The sequence below is a fragment of the Gobio gobio genome, assembly GCF_949357685.1.
Source record: "Gobio gobio genome assembly, chromosome: 19".
NCBI classification, from domain to species: domain Eukaryota; kingdom Metazoa; phylum Chordata; class Actinopteri; order Cypriniformes; family Gobionidae; genus Gobio; species Gobio gobio.
The window spans coordinates 42,765,597-42,782,526 of record NC_137112.1 but is presented as its reverse complement, the minus strand read 5'-3'; the positions used below and the strand labels follow the sequence as shown (position 1 = coordinate 42,782,526).

At 40.0% G+C, this 16,930-nt stretch overlaps 1 protein-coding gene across 2 annotated transcripts; it reads right to left on the bottom strand.

The window, feature by feature from the left end:
• Positions 1–439: 439 nt before the first annotated feature.
• Positions 440–16,824, bottom strand: atxn7l2a (ataxin 7-like 2a; the record flags this gene model as incomplete). Of its 2 annotated transcripts, XR_013818572.1 has the most annotated exons (11): positions 440–738; positions 851–985; positions 1,588–2,428; positions 5,976–6,097; positions 8,239–8,413; positions 8,546–8,757; positions 9,745–9,827; positions 12,406–12,644; positions 14,029–14,353; positions 15,878–15,946; positions 16,695–16,824. XR_013818572.1 is itself a non-coding variant. In XM_079844513.1 (10 exons), 10 exons carry the CDS (start codon positions 16,822–16,824, stop codon positions 721–723), a joined length of 2,214 nt encoding a protein of 737 aa, XP_079700639.1. In that variant the 3' UTR covers positions 440–720. The 2 variants fall into 2 exon arrangements, 1 of the variants encoding a protein (XP_079700639.1); XM_079844513.1 differs by lacking the exon at positions 851–985.
• Positions 16,825–16,930: the final 106 nt, after the last annotated feature.

Here is a 16,930-nt window from a genome sequence, read left to right as displayed (position 1 = left end):
TGGCAGAAAAGGCGTTTCCATTATTTTTCCAGTGTTTCATGGTCACTGGATATGGATAAAAATTTATAGAGATTACATTTTTTAAAAAGTACATTCAAGACGATTAAATTTTAGGGCCAATAACTAACCAAAACATGCATATATACATTTCATTCAGTGGTGTTAAAAAGACTTGCAAAGACATATGAGCTTATAAAAAATAAATATTATATACATACATATACAATGTATATGTTTGTGTGTATACATTCACACCTACATATACATCCCGTATACACAAACATGTACACAATGTATGTTTGTGTGTATCGATGTATACAGTACATGTTTGTGTATACATGCATATATAATGTATACATTTGTGTGTATACACATGTACTTACATAATTTAATTTAAGTCTTTTTAAACAAAACATTGTGTGAAATAGACAGACATAGTGCTGAGTATAAAGAATATTTTAATCCATTTTATAAACAACATTTACGTAGCAGCATTATTCAGTAGATTCTGAGGTATTTTCTGAATTCACAGAGAAATTCACTCCCCCATCTTGTTTCATACACGTCCACATACATACACACAGACAGACAGACATTCATAGTAGCTAAACATGCGCACACACGCATACACAATTCAAACATCCGGAGTCCTGCGTCCATAGTTCTATATGGTAGAGTTCGTAGGGCTCGCTCTTTTAGTGGCTTGTAAGGCTGGCACTCTCAGTGGTGCAGTTTTGGCTGCAGAAAAAGAAGACAAAACAATTAATATGATAAAACCTAGTATACCCAATATTGCATATGCAAGCAAGTCTCTTGTTTTATACTTGAATATTTTAAAATGTAATTTAACCTGTGAATTTTCAGCACCATTACTCCAGTTTTCAGTCACATGATCCTTCAGAAATCATTCTAATATGCTGATTTGCTGCTCAAGAAACATTTCTTATCAAATGTTGAAAATAGTTGCACTCTATGGTTATGGATCCTTTGATGAATAGAAAGTAAAAAAAAAAAAAAAACAGCATTTATTGGAAAAAAACTTTATCATCATAATGTATTTTTGCAAGAGAAATCTGTAGATATCGACATAATTACTAGTACACTTATTCATTATGAAAACTTCAGAATTTGTACATGATGTTGAAACAACAGAAAGAGGAATTAACCGAATTGCACCCTAACCCTACACGTTTGATTAATCCATCAAAATATGAGGAAAATATTTTATATTTTTTAAATACGAGGGTAGAGCTAAACACTAAACTTGGTTTAAAATCAAAATGATTTGGCAAAAAATGGGTAAAATACAGCAACAGGTTATGCATAGAATAAAAAAAATGCATAGAAAAACAAAAGCATTCAATGACTACAGCATAATCAGTTATTCAGATTTCATTGGTGCTCTCTTTTTGGCATGTGTTCGTATTTTCTTTGTATGACAGCCTGGACAAAAATGGTGTCCGCACAATGTGCAACTCGTGCATGCAAATATTGGCCTACATGTACACGTTTATTGGTAAATGTATTAGCTCAAGAGTTAGAGTGGAAAGCGATATTAAAAATGAACAAAACTAAACATTTGCTCACCTTTTGTGTGCTGAGTTTCTTTTCCCCTCCTATGGAGAGTCCCGCCCCTTTGCTTTCCTTCCAGGGATAGAAGCCGGAATGAGGGGAGGTGGGCAGCCGGTGGGGTTTGGAGGGCGGAGAGGAGCCGCTGCTCTTGCGTTTCTTCCCCAAACCCTTGTGATCAAAGCTGGCCACCCTGCCATGCAGTCCTGAGTCCACTCCTCGGCTGTGCGGGGCAGCGTCCGGCGCCGAATGGTGGGCTGGGGGGTGAGTCCTTTTAAAGGCCCACGAGGAGGGCGTGTGGGAATCCGAAGGCGTGAGCTGGGGACGCGGCTTGCTTCCAGGCGAAAGCGAGCCGTTAGTTTGTCCGTGAGAGGCTGACGGTGGCGTTTTGCTGATGAGGGGCCGCCCCTTGTTCTGGGACATGCAATTCTTGTCCGGGCTGACAGCGTCCGACTCTTGGAAAGAGGCTTTCCGTTTGCGCAGTGCAGAGGAGTCCGTCGTGGACGTCCGCTCCGTTTCCCTGAGACGCATCTGCTGTTTGCTGGGGCGGCCGACCGGATTCTTGGGCCGACCGGGGCCCGATTGAGCAGGAGCCCGACCGAGTTTAGAAGATGGAGCTGTGGACTGACCGCCCGCAGAGTTCTCGGACTGACCGTAAGCCTTGCTGGTGGATGAACTCTGTGGGTTTGGCTCCTTGCCTGGTCCGTGGGAAGAGTAGAAGGAAGTCTTGAGAGAAGTCGGGTTGTGACTTCCTGCTTTCTGTTTGGAATGCTGGGAAATGGAGGAAGGCGAGGCAGGAACAGCTGCAGGCTTGGCTGGGGGGCTCTGGGAATGAGGATCTGAAGCTTGAGGTATTTTTCTGTGAGCAGGAGAAAAAAGAAAAAAAAAATCAGAAGAACATTCACTTTTCACATGCAGTACAAGGAGTAAAGCCACAGCTTTGTCAGAAAGACAAAGGTTTTGTTAGGGTCTGAAGAGCTTTAACTAACAGAGATTAACCTTAGAGCTACCTTGAAGAAATACATTGAAGCTAATGGATCTAAGAACAGGCTCAGAGCACATAATCTGTGAGTGAGTGAATCTCATGACACGTGTCAAGAACAATTTCACCCAAAAGCAAGTGACAAAAAAACATTTACGTTGTGTATTTTCATTAAAATTAAAGGTATAGTTCACACTAAAATGAAAATGAAGTCCTCATTTACTCACATTGGTGTTATTCTAATGCTGTACGCCCTTCTTTTTTAGACCACAAAAGGAATGGCAGTGAATATCGACCGGTATCAAGCTTTTTAAAAAAGATGCAAAAGTATGATCCCATGTCATATATTTCCATGTGTTCGGGGGGTATATACGATAGGGTTTGGTGAAAAACAGACAGAAATTTAATGAATTATTTAACGAGAATCCAGAGCCGTTGGTCTTCGGTGCTCAGCATGTGTTCATGAGACTATTATTCACTCTGACTCACCAAGAAAAAGCACACAAATTGTAAGAAATCAAGATTAACCTGAGCCAAACGCATAGAAATCGCAAAAAAAGAGTTGAATCTCCAGACAGGAACTTTGTTTGACTGATGACAGTCAGAATGACAGTTGACAGATGGGAAACACGATAACTTCTTATAACGACGAACACACCGGCTATATTAACCTCAGAGAAGAAAGTGCATAGATTGTGTGTTTTTCTGGGCCAGTCGGAGTGAACTGTGGCGCTAAGAACGCGCAGTCGAGCACAGAAGACCAGTGGCCAAGGTCAGGATTTTCGTTAAATAATACATAGGGCTGATCCAAATACCATTTTTTGAGCTTCGAAGCTTCGGTAGTAATCCACATAGAATATTCGAAGCTTCGGAGGGAAGGGGCTGAACATATTCTTCTCTCTAATAAAAGGCAGGAATCACGGGGGCAGGGCTTATATGCTCCGAGAACGGACACTGAACTAGTAGTGATACAAAACACATAGTATAGTAGTAAAAATCATTTCAGTTAGAGAACAGATTAACTACAATTAAAAACTGAACGTGCCGTGTGAGCTGAACGAGAGTCGCAGCACAAACTGCAGCAGGAGTCAGATCTCATTCATCACGAGAGTGAGGAGCTGACAGACAAGATGATCGCGGAAGATGGGGTTTCAAAGCGAAATGTAAAAGCGCCTATTTAAGGGAGTTTGTCATTGTACTGTTTTGTTGTTGTATTTTTCATTAAGTATAATAGGCTAATGAACCCACAATTCAAGAAAACCGCAACCCAAATTGGCAAACCGAAAGTAAACTGCGCACGGCTGCATTCGTTCACAGCCGCTCAGAGCACAAGCACTGCAATGTGACGGTGAGGGAACATTTTCACACCGCCACATCCCTAACGGGTAAAAAGGATAATACATTTTGATTATATTATTCCATTTTCCACAAAGTCAAACCAACGCAGATTAACCCAAACTGAAAGCTCAGGCGTGCGCTTCTTCCATATAAGCTCATGCAGTTGTGCGCTCTAGACAGAGAATACTCTGTTGCAGGGAACACGAAGAAGCAAATATATATATATTAAGTATAATGAGGTTGGATTCCTATTCAACTGTCCATCCTATTAAAGCTACACTATGTAACTTTTCCGTCCACTAGAGGTCGCCTGTTCAAAACAAAGGCGTAGTTTGATGACGCCACGTTTGAGCGCAGAATCTTGGGACATGTGGTCTTCACCTCACAGCCGGTGGAAAACAGTCAGGATAGGACTCGGGCAGAAATCATGTTCATGTATGCGATTATTAACATTACTGTAGTGAAGCAGAGCAGGACCGAGTGTTGTGGAGCTGAGCAAGGCCGCTGGAGCGATTGAAGAGCGGGACTGTTATTATGGCATAGTCGCCGGCGGGACTTTTATTATGACACGGTTGCCGGCGCCACTTCCTCTTTTCCAGTCATGAGTGAGGTAACGCAACTCTGTTTATCGTATTAGATATATCTGAGTGTGTTGAAAAGGAAGTTATGGCGTTCACTCGGCGGCTGCTATGACACTTGTTCACACTGCAGTGAGAGTAAAGTGTTTCACTGAATAAAACCGGAAACCGAGGGTGACGCAGATATGACGCAATCGACAGGCGACTCCCTCACACGTCCCGGTTCCTTGGTTAAAATAGCAATTTCTCACGATTTAAAAATAGTTGGAAACATTTGGGATATTCTAAGTACTCAACTGAACAAAATATATAACACTGGCCTAGTGGTTTCTGGATATTTTACTGCAAAAATCCTACATAGTTCACCTTTAAAAACTGCTAGGCTATAAAATAATTGAAAAAAATAGTATTGCATTTCGCCAGATTTTATAATGTAAACATATGCAAGCGCGAATGAGAACCGCTTCGAGGGGGATGCCAGGTGTGTGCGGAAAAACAACAACGAATATTCGAATCCCAAATTTGAAAATCAAATACCAACCCATCGAACGAATATTCTGTTCCAGCCCTAATAATACGTAACATTTTGGTTTGTTTTTCACCAAACCCTATCGACTCCCAGAACACTTGGAATATACAGCATGAGTCGCACGGGATCAGTCTGGTTTAAGTTTGATGCTGGCGCTATTCACTGCAATTATATGGAAGAGCGCAAGCAGGACATTTTTTTTATTCTCCTTTTGTGGTCCCCAAAAAAAAAGATTTTTTGGACCACAACATAATATAAATTTTAGGATGAACTAAGCCTTTAAGCACATTTCCCCCAAAACAAAAATTATTATTGTTGTATCATCTGGTGTTTTACTCCATTCGCAATGATGATTCTCATTGCTGTAATACAATTATTAAAATAAGCACAAAAAAGGCAGTACAATGAATACTTTCCAGTTTAAATGAAGGTCACACAATTATATAGTTTAAATGTTTTTTTCTTGTTACACTAATGCAAATTTGAGAAATGTCCTTAAATATTTTCCTTTTGATATCAGGGTGAAATATTACTTGGACATATTTGTGACTGGTTTTGTGAATCTCAACCTCAATGATGATTCCCATTGCTGAAATACAATTAATTATTAAAAACAGAAAAAAAGACAAGTACAATAAAGAGTACTATGATAAATAAATACTTAACAATTTAAGTTAGATTTAAATATATAATTTAAATATGTTTTACATTATTTTAATATTTAATTACAGTAACGCAAATTAAAAAAAAAAAAAAAAAAAAAGGTCCTTAATTTATATAAACCATGCAAAAATTTAAAACAAGCCTTGTTCACAATGCATAATATAATTTCTTATTTTTTCCTTTTGACATCAGGGTGAAGTATTACTAGGACATGTTTGTGACGTGTTTTGGGAGAAATGCTTTTGAGCCTTTTGTTAATGTGACCACACTGTTTGCATCTATGACAATCATACGGTTATGATAGCGAGGTTCTTACTTCCACAGATGTGCGCTGAGGTGGTTCTCCACCATGACACTCATGGCAGACCGTAGATGGTGCAATCGTCGATCGAAAGTGAAGACGCCGTGACCCAGAGAATGACTCCCAAATGAACAAAGCTATGGGGGAAAAGCCAAGGATTAACACTAATACTCTTTCTTTCAAAAATATAGACTGTATAAAGAGTTAGTATTTAAAGACCACAGACAACGGGTATCCTTTACTAATGATTGTGTGGATTGTTTCATATTTGTATGCACAGGATAACTTCTCACAAAAAAATCTCCACCTAATGTTCTTAATTCCGAGCGACTGCATACATGAGGTCATTTAAATAAAACACACCCAAACCATCTCCATATAAGGGCTTTCCGCACAACCTTTTCATTAAAGAAGGGCTCCAGGCTAACATTTGAGAGCAGTGGCACCAGCGTCGGTGGCGCCAGCACCTGATTTGGTGGCGCTGGAGAAAAATGTATCAGTTAATTTAATCATGAAATTAGTATTGTTTTGCATTTTGTTAATAAGGGCAGTTACTAATAATATTACATGTTTGTTTATTGGAAACGTAACAGTGAAGCACTGAGCTTGAATTGAAATGCAGATTCTATAGCATCATACTGAACTAACTGACAGTTTAAGTGATAATAAAAGGAGCGCTCTTTACTTGTTTTATGTGCAATTCAGTCACAATTTGAAGATAAGTTTTAGTTTTTCATGAGACTTTTTGACTTTCAACTTGTTTCCATAATTAAGGAGTGGAAACAAGTGCTCCTATGCTGCCACCTACTGGATATAGTGGTAATTTCATGTCTTTTTAAAATAAAAGTTCTTGTTTGCCACAAAATGGCCTACACTAGCCTAGAAATCTAGACGCACCCTAGCGGCAGAACATTTATTTTGTCGCGAGTGTAGTCTAGCAACTCTCGGTAGACCTGAGAGCTGGAAAAACCAAACTCTGGTCAGGCCAATCACAGCGTGTGTAGAGTCGGTGGACGGGCTTAACATAATGATGGCACGTCACGGCAGAGTTGCGCAGGTTCTGCGTGCTACTCGTAAACAAAGCTGACTAACAGCCTTTTGAATCGGCTTTGGCCGCGACTCTGGAAGACTTGGAGTTAAGCTTTTCTTTGAGAAAAGAACGGCACTGAAGTCATTCTTAAGAAAAGAAGATGTTTTCGAAGTTTTGCCGACCGGATACGGCGAAAGTCTATCAACTAACGTTAGCTCGGCTTCACCTTCTTTTTTGCTCTGGTTGGTTGTGGCACTCATGGTGCTATCCAATTGCGTGCAGAGGGAATTTGCTTTGTTTATCCCGCCCCTCGGATTGAACCCTGTCAATGGTGAGTTTCCAGACCCAACATCTTGATGTGGGTCTGGCTTGTCAGGCTAGACCTACACATTTAAACTTTACAAATCATCACATTGAAAATAACATTAAAATTGGTTAATATTTAGAGCTTTTAAGTGCTGGAAAAAGTGTGAAGCACTTGAAAACCCTTGAAAAGTGCTTCAATTTCACTCTCAAAAGGTTGTACGAACCCTGAGATGAATAACGTAAATAAAAATTTAAAAAAAAATTCTACCATTTCTTCCACAATACCATGAGGTGTTACTGCATTTATCCATGGTGAATGTTTATGATTTGTGGACTGAAACCCCTGAACTTCATTCATGACACAATGTTTCACCTGGTTTCCACGTCAGCGCTGTTTGATCTGATATCTATAACAGAGAATTTTTGCTGAATGCTTCCCACTAGATCTCGCAGTAGCGAGGTTATTAATTCTGTGGCGAATTTGAATGCTTTCTCACTGGATCTCCCAGCGCTGTGTAGTAACGATGTCACCTGATCGAGATTGGCCGTGTATGAGCTTGCTCTGCGCTGTCTATTATTGCTCCGAGCTGATAAACAGTCCGCACAGCGCAGCTCAAACGAGTAGTGCGGTTCCGTTCCGCTTTCTTTCCGTTTGTCGTTTCTCATATGTAACAGAAATGGCGGCTCTTATCAGTTGGGCACCGTGGTGGAGGCACCAGTGCGACCTCTAACAAAATTTAGTCGCACAAGCAGGAAAAAAAAGGTTGCAAAATGCAGCCATTAGGTCGTAGACTGGAGCCCTGCTTAACAGCCTTACGTCACTCTCATCAAACATAAGCCACTCTTTTCAGGCGTGCCCTTAACTACTTCTATAACTCTTATTGCCTGCTTTTACATAATTATAATAATGCTAGATGACACTGTGTAAGTGTTTGTTTGTACCGCGGCTGGTTTGGGGTGCCATGGAGATGAGTGCCAGTCTGGGAGGTCATCGTTCCCCTCTCCTTCGCTCTCATCACCTGAGATGTGGGCCTGGGTGAGAGGAGAGTGTGGTCGTGTGCTGCCATCCTCCGGATGGGGTTTATCCTCCTCCACACTTTCAGATAATGTGGGTGTTCTGCCACACAAACAGTTAGATGTTTTTGAGATGACTCCCGCAAACTACAGGTAACTATTCGCAAAACACAAAAGCTAAAAGTAAAATAGAGAGAGAGAGAGAGAGAGAGAGATTTTTCTTAATGTTTCTAACCTAAATGCAGGGCTGTTGGTCAGAGGTCTCCGGCAGAGAGGCGGTGCAGGTGCGTCTCTGGGAGGTTCTGGGCTTACAGTCGGAGCTGCTGAACTCTCCGGGGCCTGAGATACACGATCACGAGCCTTCGAACTCATCTTCAGCTCCGCCACCAGCTGGTCAAAGTTTTTACTTCTGCCTTGCACCTTCCTGCGCTGATGAATGGAATGAATCTGGAGGAGAGATGATGATGATGGTTTTTTTTGGACTGAAACCCTGCAACACACTTTCATTCATAAAACATATGCTAACTGGTTTGATCTGATGAGGACAGGAATTGTGGTTTTGGCTTTTGTAGAATATCAAGCGGAAAGCCTTTAAGGGATTGTGTAGTTTGAATAAATAATTTAGAGGAAGCGTTCACCCTGATGACTGCACAACACAAACAATGCTTTTTTCTAAATTTATGGCCAAAAAAACATTTTATATAACACTTGTGTAGCACCATGCCCTGGATTTTGAAAAACATAATTTAGCTGTAAAGCAAGACAAATTCTTCCTTTATTTGAGTTCCTAAGTTCCTCTAAAAACAAATCAAACATTCACAATCGCTTTACAAAATTCAGTTTTCACCCTCAATGATTTTAATACACTTTTTATTAGGCCATTTAATGTGCTTTTTTATTACTCCTATAGATAGCTTCACAGTCGCTCATCTCATAACTCATAAGCGTTAATAATCTTTTATCACTCAAATACTTTTATAGTCATAGATCACTCAAAAATTGTCATGCAAGTTACTGTGAAATATTTATCATGCATTACAATATTTCAGTAAAAAAAAAAAAAACGTAATGAAAGGTATACATGTTTAGCTACACTGACCAGTCCTATAGACAGACAATTTCTTTTGAATTAACAAAAACCTGAAGCCATGCTACACAAATGAAGAGGCTTATCCTGTAATCCCTTCCCCATTTCCTGTTAGTCATGTCGGCTGAACTTCCTGTCCGTCTACACACTGAAACCAGCGTCCAGTGAAGGGCTTCAACACTCTGATGGCAAGATACACTTTCACTACTACTACAGGCCAGTAAAAAAATAATTCTGCTTCTGCCTGAATAAAGATCAGTCCTTCATGCATGTTGACTATGAATAAGAAACTGATAACACTGATTTGCACACTGATAATAGGTTAGATAAAGTAGTGGTCAACTCACATTGCAGGTCAGAAGTCGAGTACAAACTTTCTTTCTCTCGGGGTCCAACACACCACAGTGCTTGTCGAGGTCACATTCTTTTTCTGCAGAAACACAAGAAAAGTTATGGCCAAATTCATGATTTTAGGACTAGGTGGTCTATGGATGGTACTTGTATAACAATGGCTCTCTTAGCTTCTGAATTTATTACAATATAATAGTATAAAATAATTCTTATTATTATATTATGTATATGGTCACATGAAAAAGTAAAAGTACCCTTTTGAATACTATGGTTTTATGTAACAGGACATACTGATCTGATCTTTAGCAGGTCTTAAAATTAGAAAATAAAATCTCAGATGAACAACACGTGACATTACGGTGTCATTATTTAACAAAAATAAAGCCAAAATGGAGAAGCCATGAATGACAAAATTACACAATGATTCAATTGCCTGTAGAACCTCCTTTAGCAGCAATAAATTGAAGTAATCGTTTTCTGTATGACTATCTCTCACATCGTTGTGGAGAGATTTTGGCTTGCTCTTCTTTACAACGTTGCTTCAGTTCATAGAGGTTTGTGGGCATCTGTGTATCTACAGCTCTCTTAAAAATGAACACGCCACTATTTTTGAGAAAAAACAAAAAAAAAAGTTTGCAGGAATGAGAGAATAGTTCCAAGTCAGTTCCTAGTCAACTTTTCATTTTCCGTCGGTCTTGGTACACGATGTAACTACAGAAGTCAGGTTTTAAATAGGAAAAATATCAAAAGACTTTGGTCATTTTTGAGCGAGATGCTAATGGTCTAATCAGATTCAATGATCTATGCTAAGCTATGCTAAAAGTGCTACCGCCAGACCGGGAGATCGGCTGAATGGAATCGAAAATGGTAAAACTCAACCGTTTAACTCTAGGGGAGCTGGAAAATGAGCCCATTTTCAAAAATAGTGGCGTGTTCCTTTAAGGTCCTGCCACAGCATTTAAATCGGGTTGAGGTCTGGACTTCGACTGGGCCATTTCTTTTTCAGCCGTTCTGTTCTTGGGATCATTGTCCTGTTGCATGGCCCAATTCGGTTAGGCAGATGGCCTCACGTTTGACTCTAGAATACTGCGGTATGCAGAGGAGATCATAGTCTACTCAAAGACTATAAGATGCCCAGGTCCTGTGGCTGCAAAACAAGCCCAAAACATCACCACAGTGCTTGACCATTGGTATGAGGGGTTTGTGCTGATATACTGTGTTTGGATTTTGCTGTGCATTATGGACAAACATCTCCACTTTGGTTTCGTCTGTCCAAAGGACATGGTTCCAGAAGTCTTGAGGTTTGTTCAGATGCAGCTTTGCCTAAGACATGCTGCCATGTTCTTTTTAGAGAGAACAGGATTTCTCCTGGCAACCCTTCCAAACAAGCCATACTCATTTAGTCTTTTTCTAATTGTACGGTCATGAACTTTAACATTTAACATGCTAACTGAGGCCTTTAGAGTCTGAGATGCAGTTCTTGGGTGTTTTGCGATTTCTCTAAGCATTGCACGGTCTGATCCTGGGGTGAATTTGCTGGGACATCCACTCCTTGAACAGTCTTGAATGTTTTCCACTTGTGAATAATCTTCCTCACTATAGAATGATGGGCTTCAAATTGATTGGAAATGGCCTCATAACCCTTCCTAGATTGATGACAGCAAGTTCAGCAACAATTACAGATCACTGTCTTTCCTCCTTGGCAAACTGCCAAAACCTCTGCTTTTATAGAGGTGATCACACTTGCTGATGATCATTTAAATCGAAGCCATTTGAATAGCAGCGCCTGACTGCTACTTACCCTCTTAACGCTTAATTCATATGGCAGCAGTAAGGGTGTATTTCGTTTACCACCCATGGCTTCCCCATTTTGGCCTAGTATTTGTTAAATAAACCAGGACAGTGTGTAAGATGTCATGTGTTGTTGTTCATACGAGGTTGTATTTACCTAATTTTAAAGACCTGCCAAGTACCAGAGGATTTTATTAGGTCCTGATACGTGAAACCATAGAATTTCTTCACATGACTGTGTATTTGGTTTCACCATAATTCCATAAAGCATTTAAGGACCTTTCTGGTTTTATGCTTAGATTTACTCTTCTAGGCACTGCTTATCACATGACTTTGTGGGCTGATTATACATATTGATTAATAATTAGGCATGCCAGGAACCACAAAAAACAACAAAAAAGATGCAGCTTTTGTACACCCAAAGTAGTCAGCAGGATGCACATGGGAAAAATAATTGAAAATGTGGATGCAAACGTAGCCAAGTGTTGATTATCAAATGCAAATCGTATAGACCTTATGCACCAGCGAAACAAGTGCATTTTGTGTTTGAACTTCTGTTTTTGCAGTATCTCTGAATATTTCTAAGGAATCACTTTCTAATTAGATGACGAAATGGATTTACTTATTGTAGCATTAAGGAAAGTTATTGTGAGCATTGTAATGTTTTGAAGCAGATGTCATAAATGTCAGTCGACTGGGAAGATTTTGAAATGAGCTGTTCATTTATAAATCCGGAAGATCTTGCCTACATGCTGAGGAAATACAAACCGGAAGACAGAGCGCAACGCTGAAAAGGGGTGGAGCTACATAAGGTCTATAATAAATCAGGTCTAATTTGGCTATGATGAGCCTCAGTCAAGACTTACTAGAGACCATCTTGTACGTCCTCTGCCCACGGAGGTGTCCGGAGGCAACAGGGGCCGAGGCAGCCTCGCCTCTCTGGGATTGAGGCCTCTCAGTTGAGGAAGGCCGATTGGGCGACGGGCCTCCATGCGGCCATGGGGGGTCTCTGTGAGTAGGGGGAGGGGAGCTCCGTGTGGATTCGATGGGAGGGGGCTGCTTAAAAACAGCTGATTCTGAATGACTCGAGTTTGAAGGCGAGTGCCTGGGGAAAAGATAGTAATTTATGAATTATAGAGGTTGTATATTTTGCTAACAACCGCAAGTTATCAGGTTCTTACACTTCAGACACTCTTTTAAAAAAAATATGCTTCCAAAAATTTTTAATTAGGTCATCATTCATCGGTCAATCATCTTTGGAACACACATTTTAATGAAATCTGAGATTTCGGTCTCTCCATTGAAAGTCTCTTCAACCAAAACGAGAACATAAAATATATCCATTAGGGCTGTAATTTAAAGTCCTTAACGAGTCAAAATAATTTAACGCAATTAACGCAAATAAATGACAGAAGTACGTGAATCTGCGTCTGTATATCGCCTTGTTTGCTAAACATCTGGTTGGGCAAGACAAAATTACGGAAACCACTATCATAAAGAACGGCAATAGTGTAGGGGTAAGACGCATGACATCAAGTTGATGCAAATCGACCCTAGGTTCGAATCCGCCTTTTGCCGAACTCACTCTACTCCCTTTCCCATCACATATCAGATCGGAAAGGCATTTATTTTCAATAAAAATGAAGAAAATATTATAAAAGTGGAAATAAAGCGTCTAGCATGTGTTTAATAAGTGTTTATCGGTTAGGGGTAGGTAGACAGACATGTGCTGAGTTAGAGACGATAAAAGTGAGTGGGTCCAATATCATTGATCGTAAAAAGTGGGTGGGTCCTGGTTCCGACGCTCATGGTATTATATACTAGAATTATATGGACTCCTTATATTTGGTTACTTGGTGTCCTTTTGGAAAAAATACAGTTTTCAATCTTCAATCTGATTGTTTACTTTGCTGGATATAGCAAATAATGACAAAATTAATGTGTTTAATGAGCTAAATGTAGTATGCTTAATTTCACGATACGTGTGTGATTTAATCACACAGCAAAAGTGTGATTAATCGCGATTAAAAATGTAATTGATTGACAGCCCTGATATCCATATGAATCTAGCCGTTTAATCCAAGTCTTCTGAAGAGACTTGATCGCTTAACATACTTAATTTAGGCTTTTGTTAGGCTTGCTTCCACAAGAACCAATGAGTTTTTTTCTTGCGCGTCAAGCAAGTACAGTCAATGTCAATGATCACTGTTAATATGTGAATAAAAGCCCAAATTAAAACTGTTAATTGTATAAAGTGATTGTGAAGAAAACTTGGATTAAACTTGCATCTATTTATAAGCGTTTTGAACGGCAGAGTTTTGGATGAACAGACTTTCAAAAGATGGACAGACATTATCAGATTTCACTAAAAATATTTTCACAAGATGAACAAAAGTTTTACAGGTTTGGAACGGAAAAATTACGACAATTTTCATTTTTGGGCAAACGATCCCTTAAAAAAATAGCAGGATCAGATTCATCAATCTTACCAAACTCCATCTTTCGGGGGTTTTGAGTGTCTGAATTGAGGCGGCGTGGAGGGAGATTGCGGAGACGCCCGTGAGGGTCCGACATTCTGGTTCCTGCCACTCCAAGAGGAGGTTCCGTGGGAGGGCGGGGTGTGTCCATGGCGAGGTCTTTGCTGCTGAGGCGGAGGTGGGGTGGAGCGGAGGTGTGCATAGAGCTTACCCAGAGGGCCGTGTCTCCTCTCGCAATGCTTTTCGAACGCCTGAGGCTTTACCACCTGACTGCAGTGTCCACACACCACCAGGAAGAAGTCATCGTGCCCAGGATAATGACCGAAGATGGACATATCTGTAGTATTAAACAATAGCGACGAATTAGCGCCGTTCAAAAACTCAAACTACAGAAAATGTTTCTAAAAGGCACACATTTTCTCCAGAAAGAACGACCGAAATTAATTCTACATGCTAAGGCAGTTCATACTAGTCATAATTTCACACTATCATCACAAAAATGAACCAAATTATGTTTTACTTAAAAGAAAATAAACTTTTAAAAAATAAAATATTGCAAATTTTTTAGATTATCTTAAGGTTATTGGCATTGGCCAAAAGCAACGTCTGCATGCACAATTAAGTAAAAAGAAAAAGTATTAATAGACTAGGCTCGCAGTAATTTTTTTAATTGTTGATTTTGAGTATGATATATATTTTGAGTATGATATATAAATTATAGACTATACATGTTGCTAATAACCACATAAAATACGTTAGAGTACCACTATATTCATATAATAAGCATTCATTCAATGTCAGCAATTTTTTGTATGTCTCATGTACCAAATATTGTGCGCATTGACTTAGCTACCCCATTGGTATTGTATGCAGAAAGCAAATATAGGTTGACCACTACTTTCTGTCGTAGTTCACCCGTCGCTGCAAGTTTGATTGACAGGCGATCTGACCAATCACATCGCCAAATCTGCCGTTTTGTCCGACAAAGCAGTCAGGAGAGTTAGTAGATTAACGTTGGTGGACTTGAACTTGGAAAAACTGTGTGTACTGATGTCTTTCCGCGGTTGAAACAACATTTCTTTTAGTGTTCGTTTATGTCATGCGCATCAATGAACTAGAAGGAAGAGATAATCGGTTTACAAGCAGCTTTAACTGAGGCACTACACATTAAAGAGCCACAAAACGGTATTTATTGTTTAAATTTCTTTTTTTTTAAATGACAATTTCAAAGTTGAGACTGTTTCATATCAAAAGTAACTTGCTCTGTCGTGTCTGTCGGCGTGTTGTCAGTGTCCTCTTTGCTCTGTGATGTATTTTCTCTACGTAAGAATGTGTGTGGTGTGAGAGCGCCATGGCTTGGACAAGGCAACAGTAACTAAAGGGGGCGGGTCTTTGCAAACGGTCAATTGGAAAACTCCAATGATCTTTATTAGAAAAATGTTAATTATAAGGGGTTTTACGACAAGAACGAAATTACAGTATGTTAGAATGGGTTTACAGAATGGGAATTTCAATGGTTTAAGCCAAAATTGAAAGAAAATGGTGGTTGATGGCTGATAATTGCTGAAAGGATAAATTTAAGCAAATTGCACTGTTTAAACTGGGGGTTCACCCTATATAACATTGTAATAACAGCTGTTGAATCTAAATGAACTGATATTGAATGAAAAAAATAACACATTTACTTGTTTATTACACATTTATAAGAATGTTTATAGATGTTGAACCACCACATTTGTTAATGTCGACCATCTCAAAACAGCCATATAAGAAGCTTCTATATCAATCCATCACTAAATGGGTTCATTTCATGCTAATACCACTGTACCTATGAAATCAACGGAAAGTATATGACGCCTACCCTCTTTCCTCAGTGTCATGGTTTCCGTCGTTTTTTTGCCATTCTTGCTGTATTCATCTCCATCGGACCCTATGAAAAACGAATGGAGGAAGTGTAGTGAGAGAGTATATTAAAACATGACCATTATATAGAAGCATCATCAATAGTACATAATGGGTTATGGGCTCTTATACAAATCCAACCTTCAAAACTAACAATTCAAAGGGCCGTAAACATTGAGAAGGACGCATCCCCTCCAATATTCAGATCTATGATGGGTTCTTCTAAGGTTGACTATATTTGGTCCAGAATGGTTACGGTCTTGAAGGCTCTATACTGTGAGAAAAGGGACATGTATTGAATTATGCATACTGTGGTGTTTAATGGGAGTAATAACAGGAGATCTAACCCATTGTTTAGGGTTTATTCCCCAAGATGTTTAATGTAAAATGCAATCTGTGCCATGAACTGCTCATCTGTGAAGCACAAGCTCTTCTGTGGGTGGGGCCAAAATAAAAACTACCTGCAAATGATTCCAGCACTATTGACTGGTTTGATCATGTGCCCGTCGACAGAAGGAGACCCGGGGCTTCAGACTGAGTGCGTTTCTTACATTTGAAGTTCCAGACAAAACGAACACGGAACACGTTCGTTTATGACGACACTCATCAGAGAGAGAGGGCGCAAGCGCGTAACCCGGCCGGCACTAGGACCCGGCAGGTTCTTTGTTTGGGTAACATGGTTGGGGATGCCGTGCCTTTTCCACGAAAAATAAAGCACATCCGTGAGACTTATTTGTGGTGGATGGAGAAATACCGGCGACGAAGTGCTCACTCACCCTCCGATGCTGTCAGGTTGGCTCTTTCCGTCCAGACGCTCCAGCTTTGGCCCACGAAATCATCGAGACAAGGCACCCGCCGTTCCAGAGCAGCCATTACTTTAACTGCGCGTTCACGCACCGCCATCATCACTGCGCGGCAAGGCGATGACGTCACATTGCGCGCTCCCGTGGGCGGAGAGGGAACCTGCGTGTGCGCGCACTTGTTCGTCAAACGCAGAATTGTTTTCATGTCG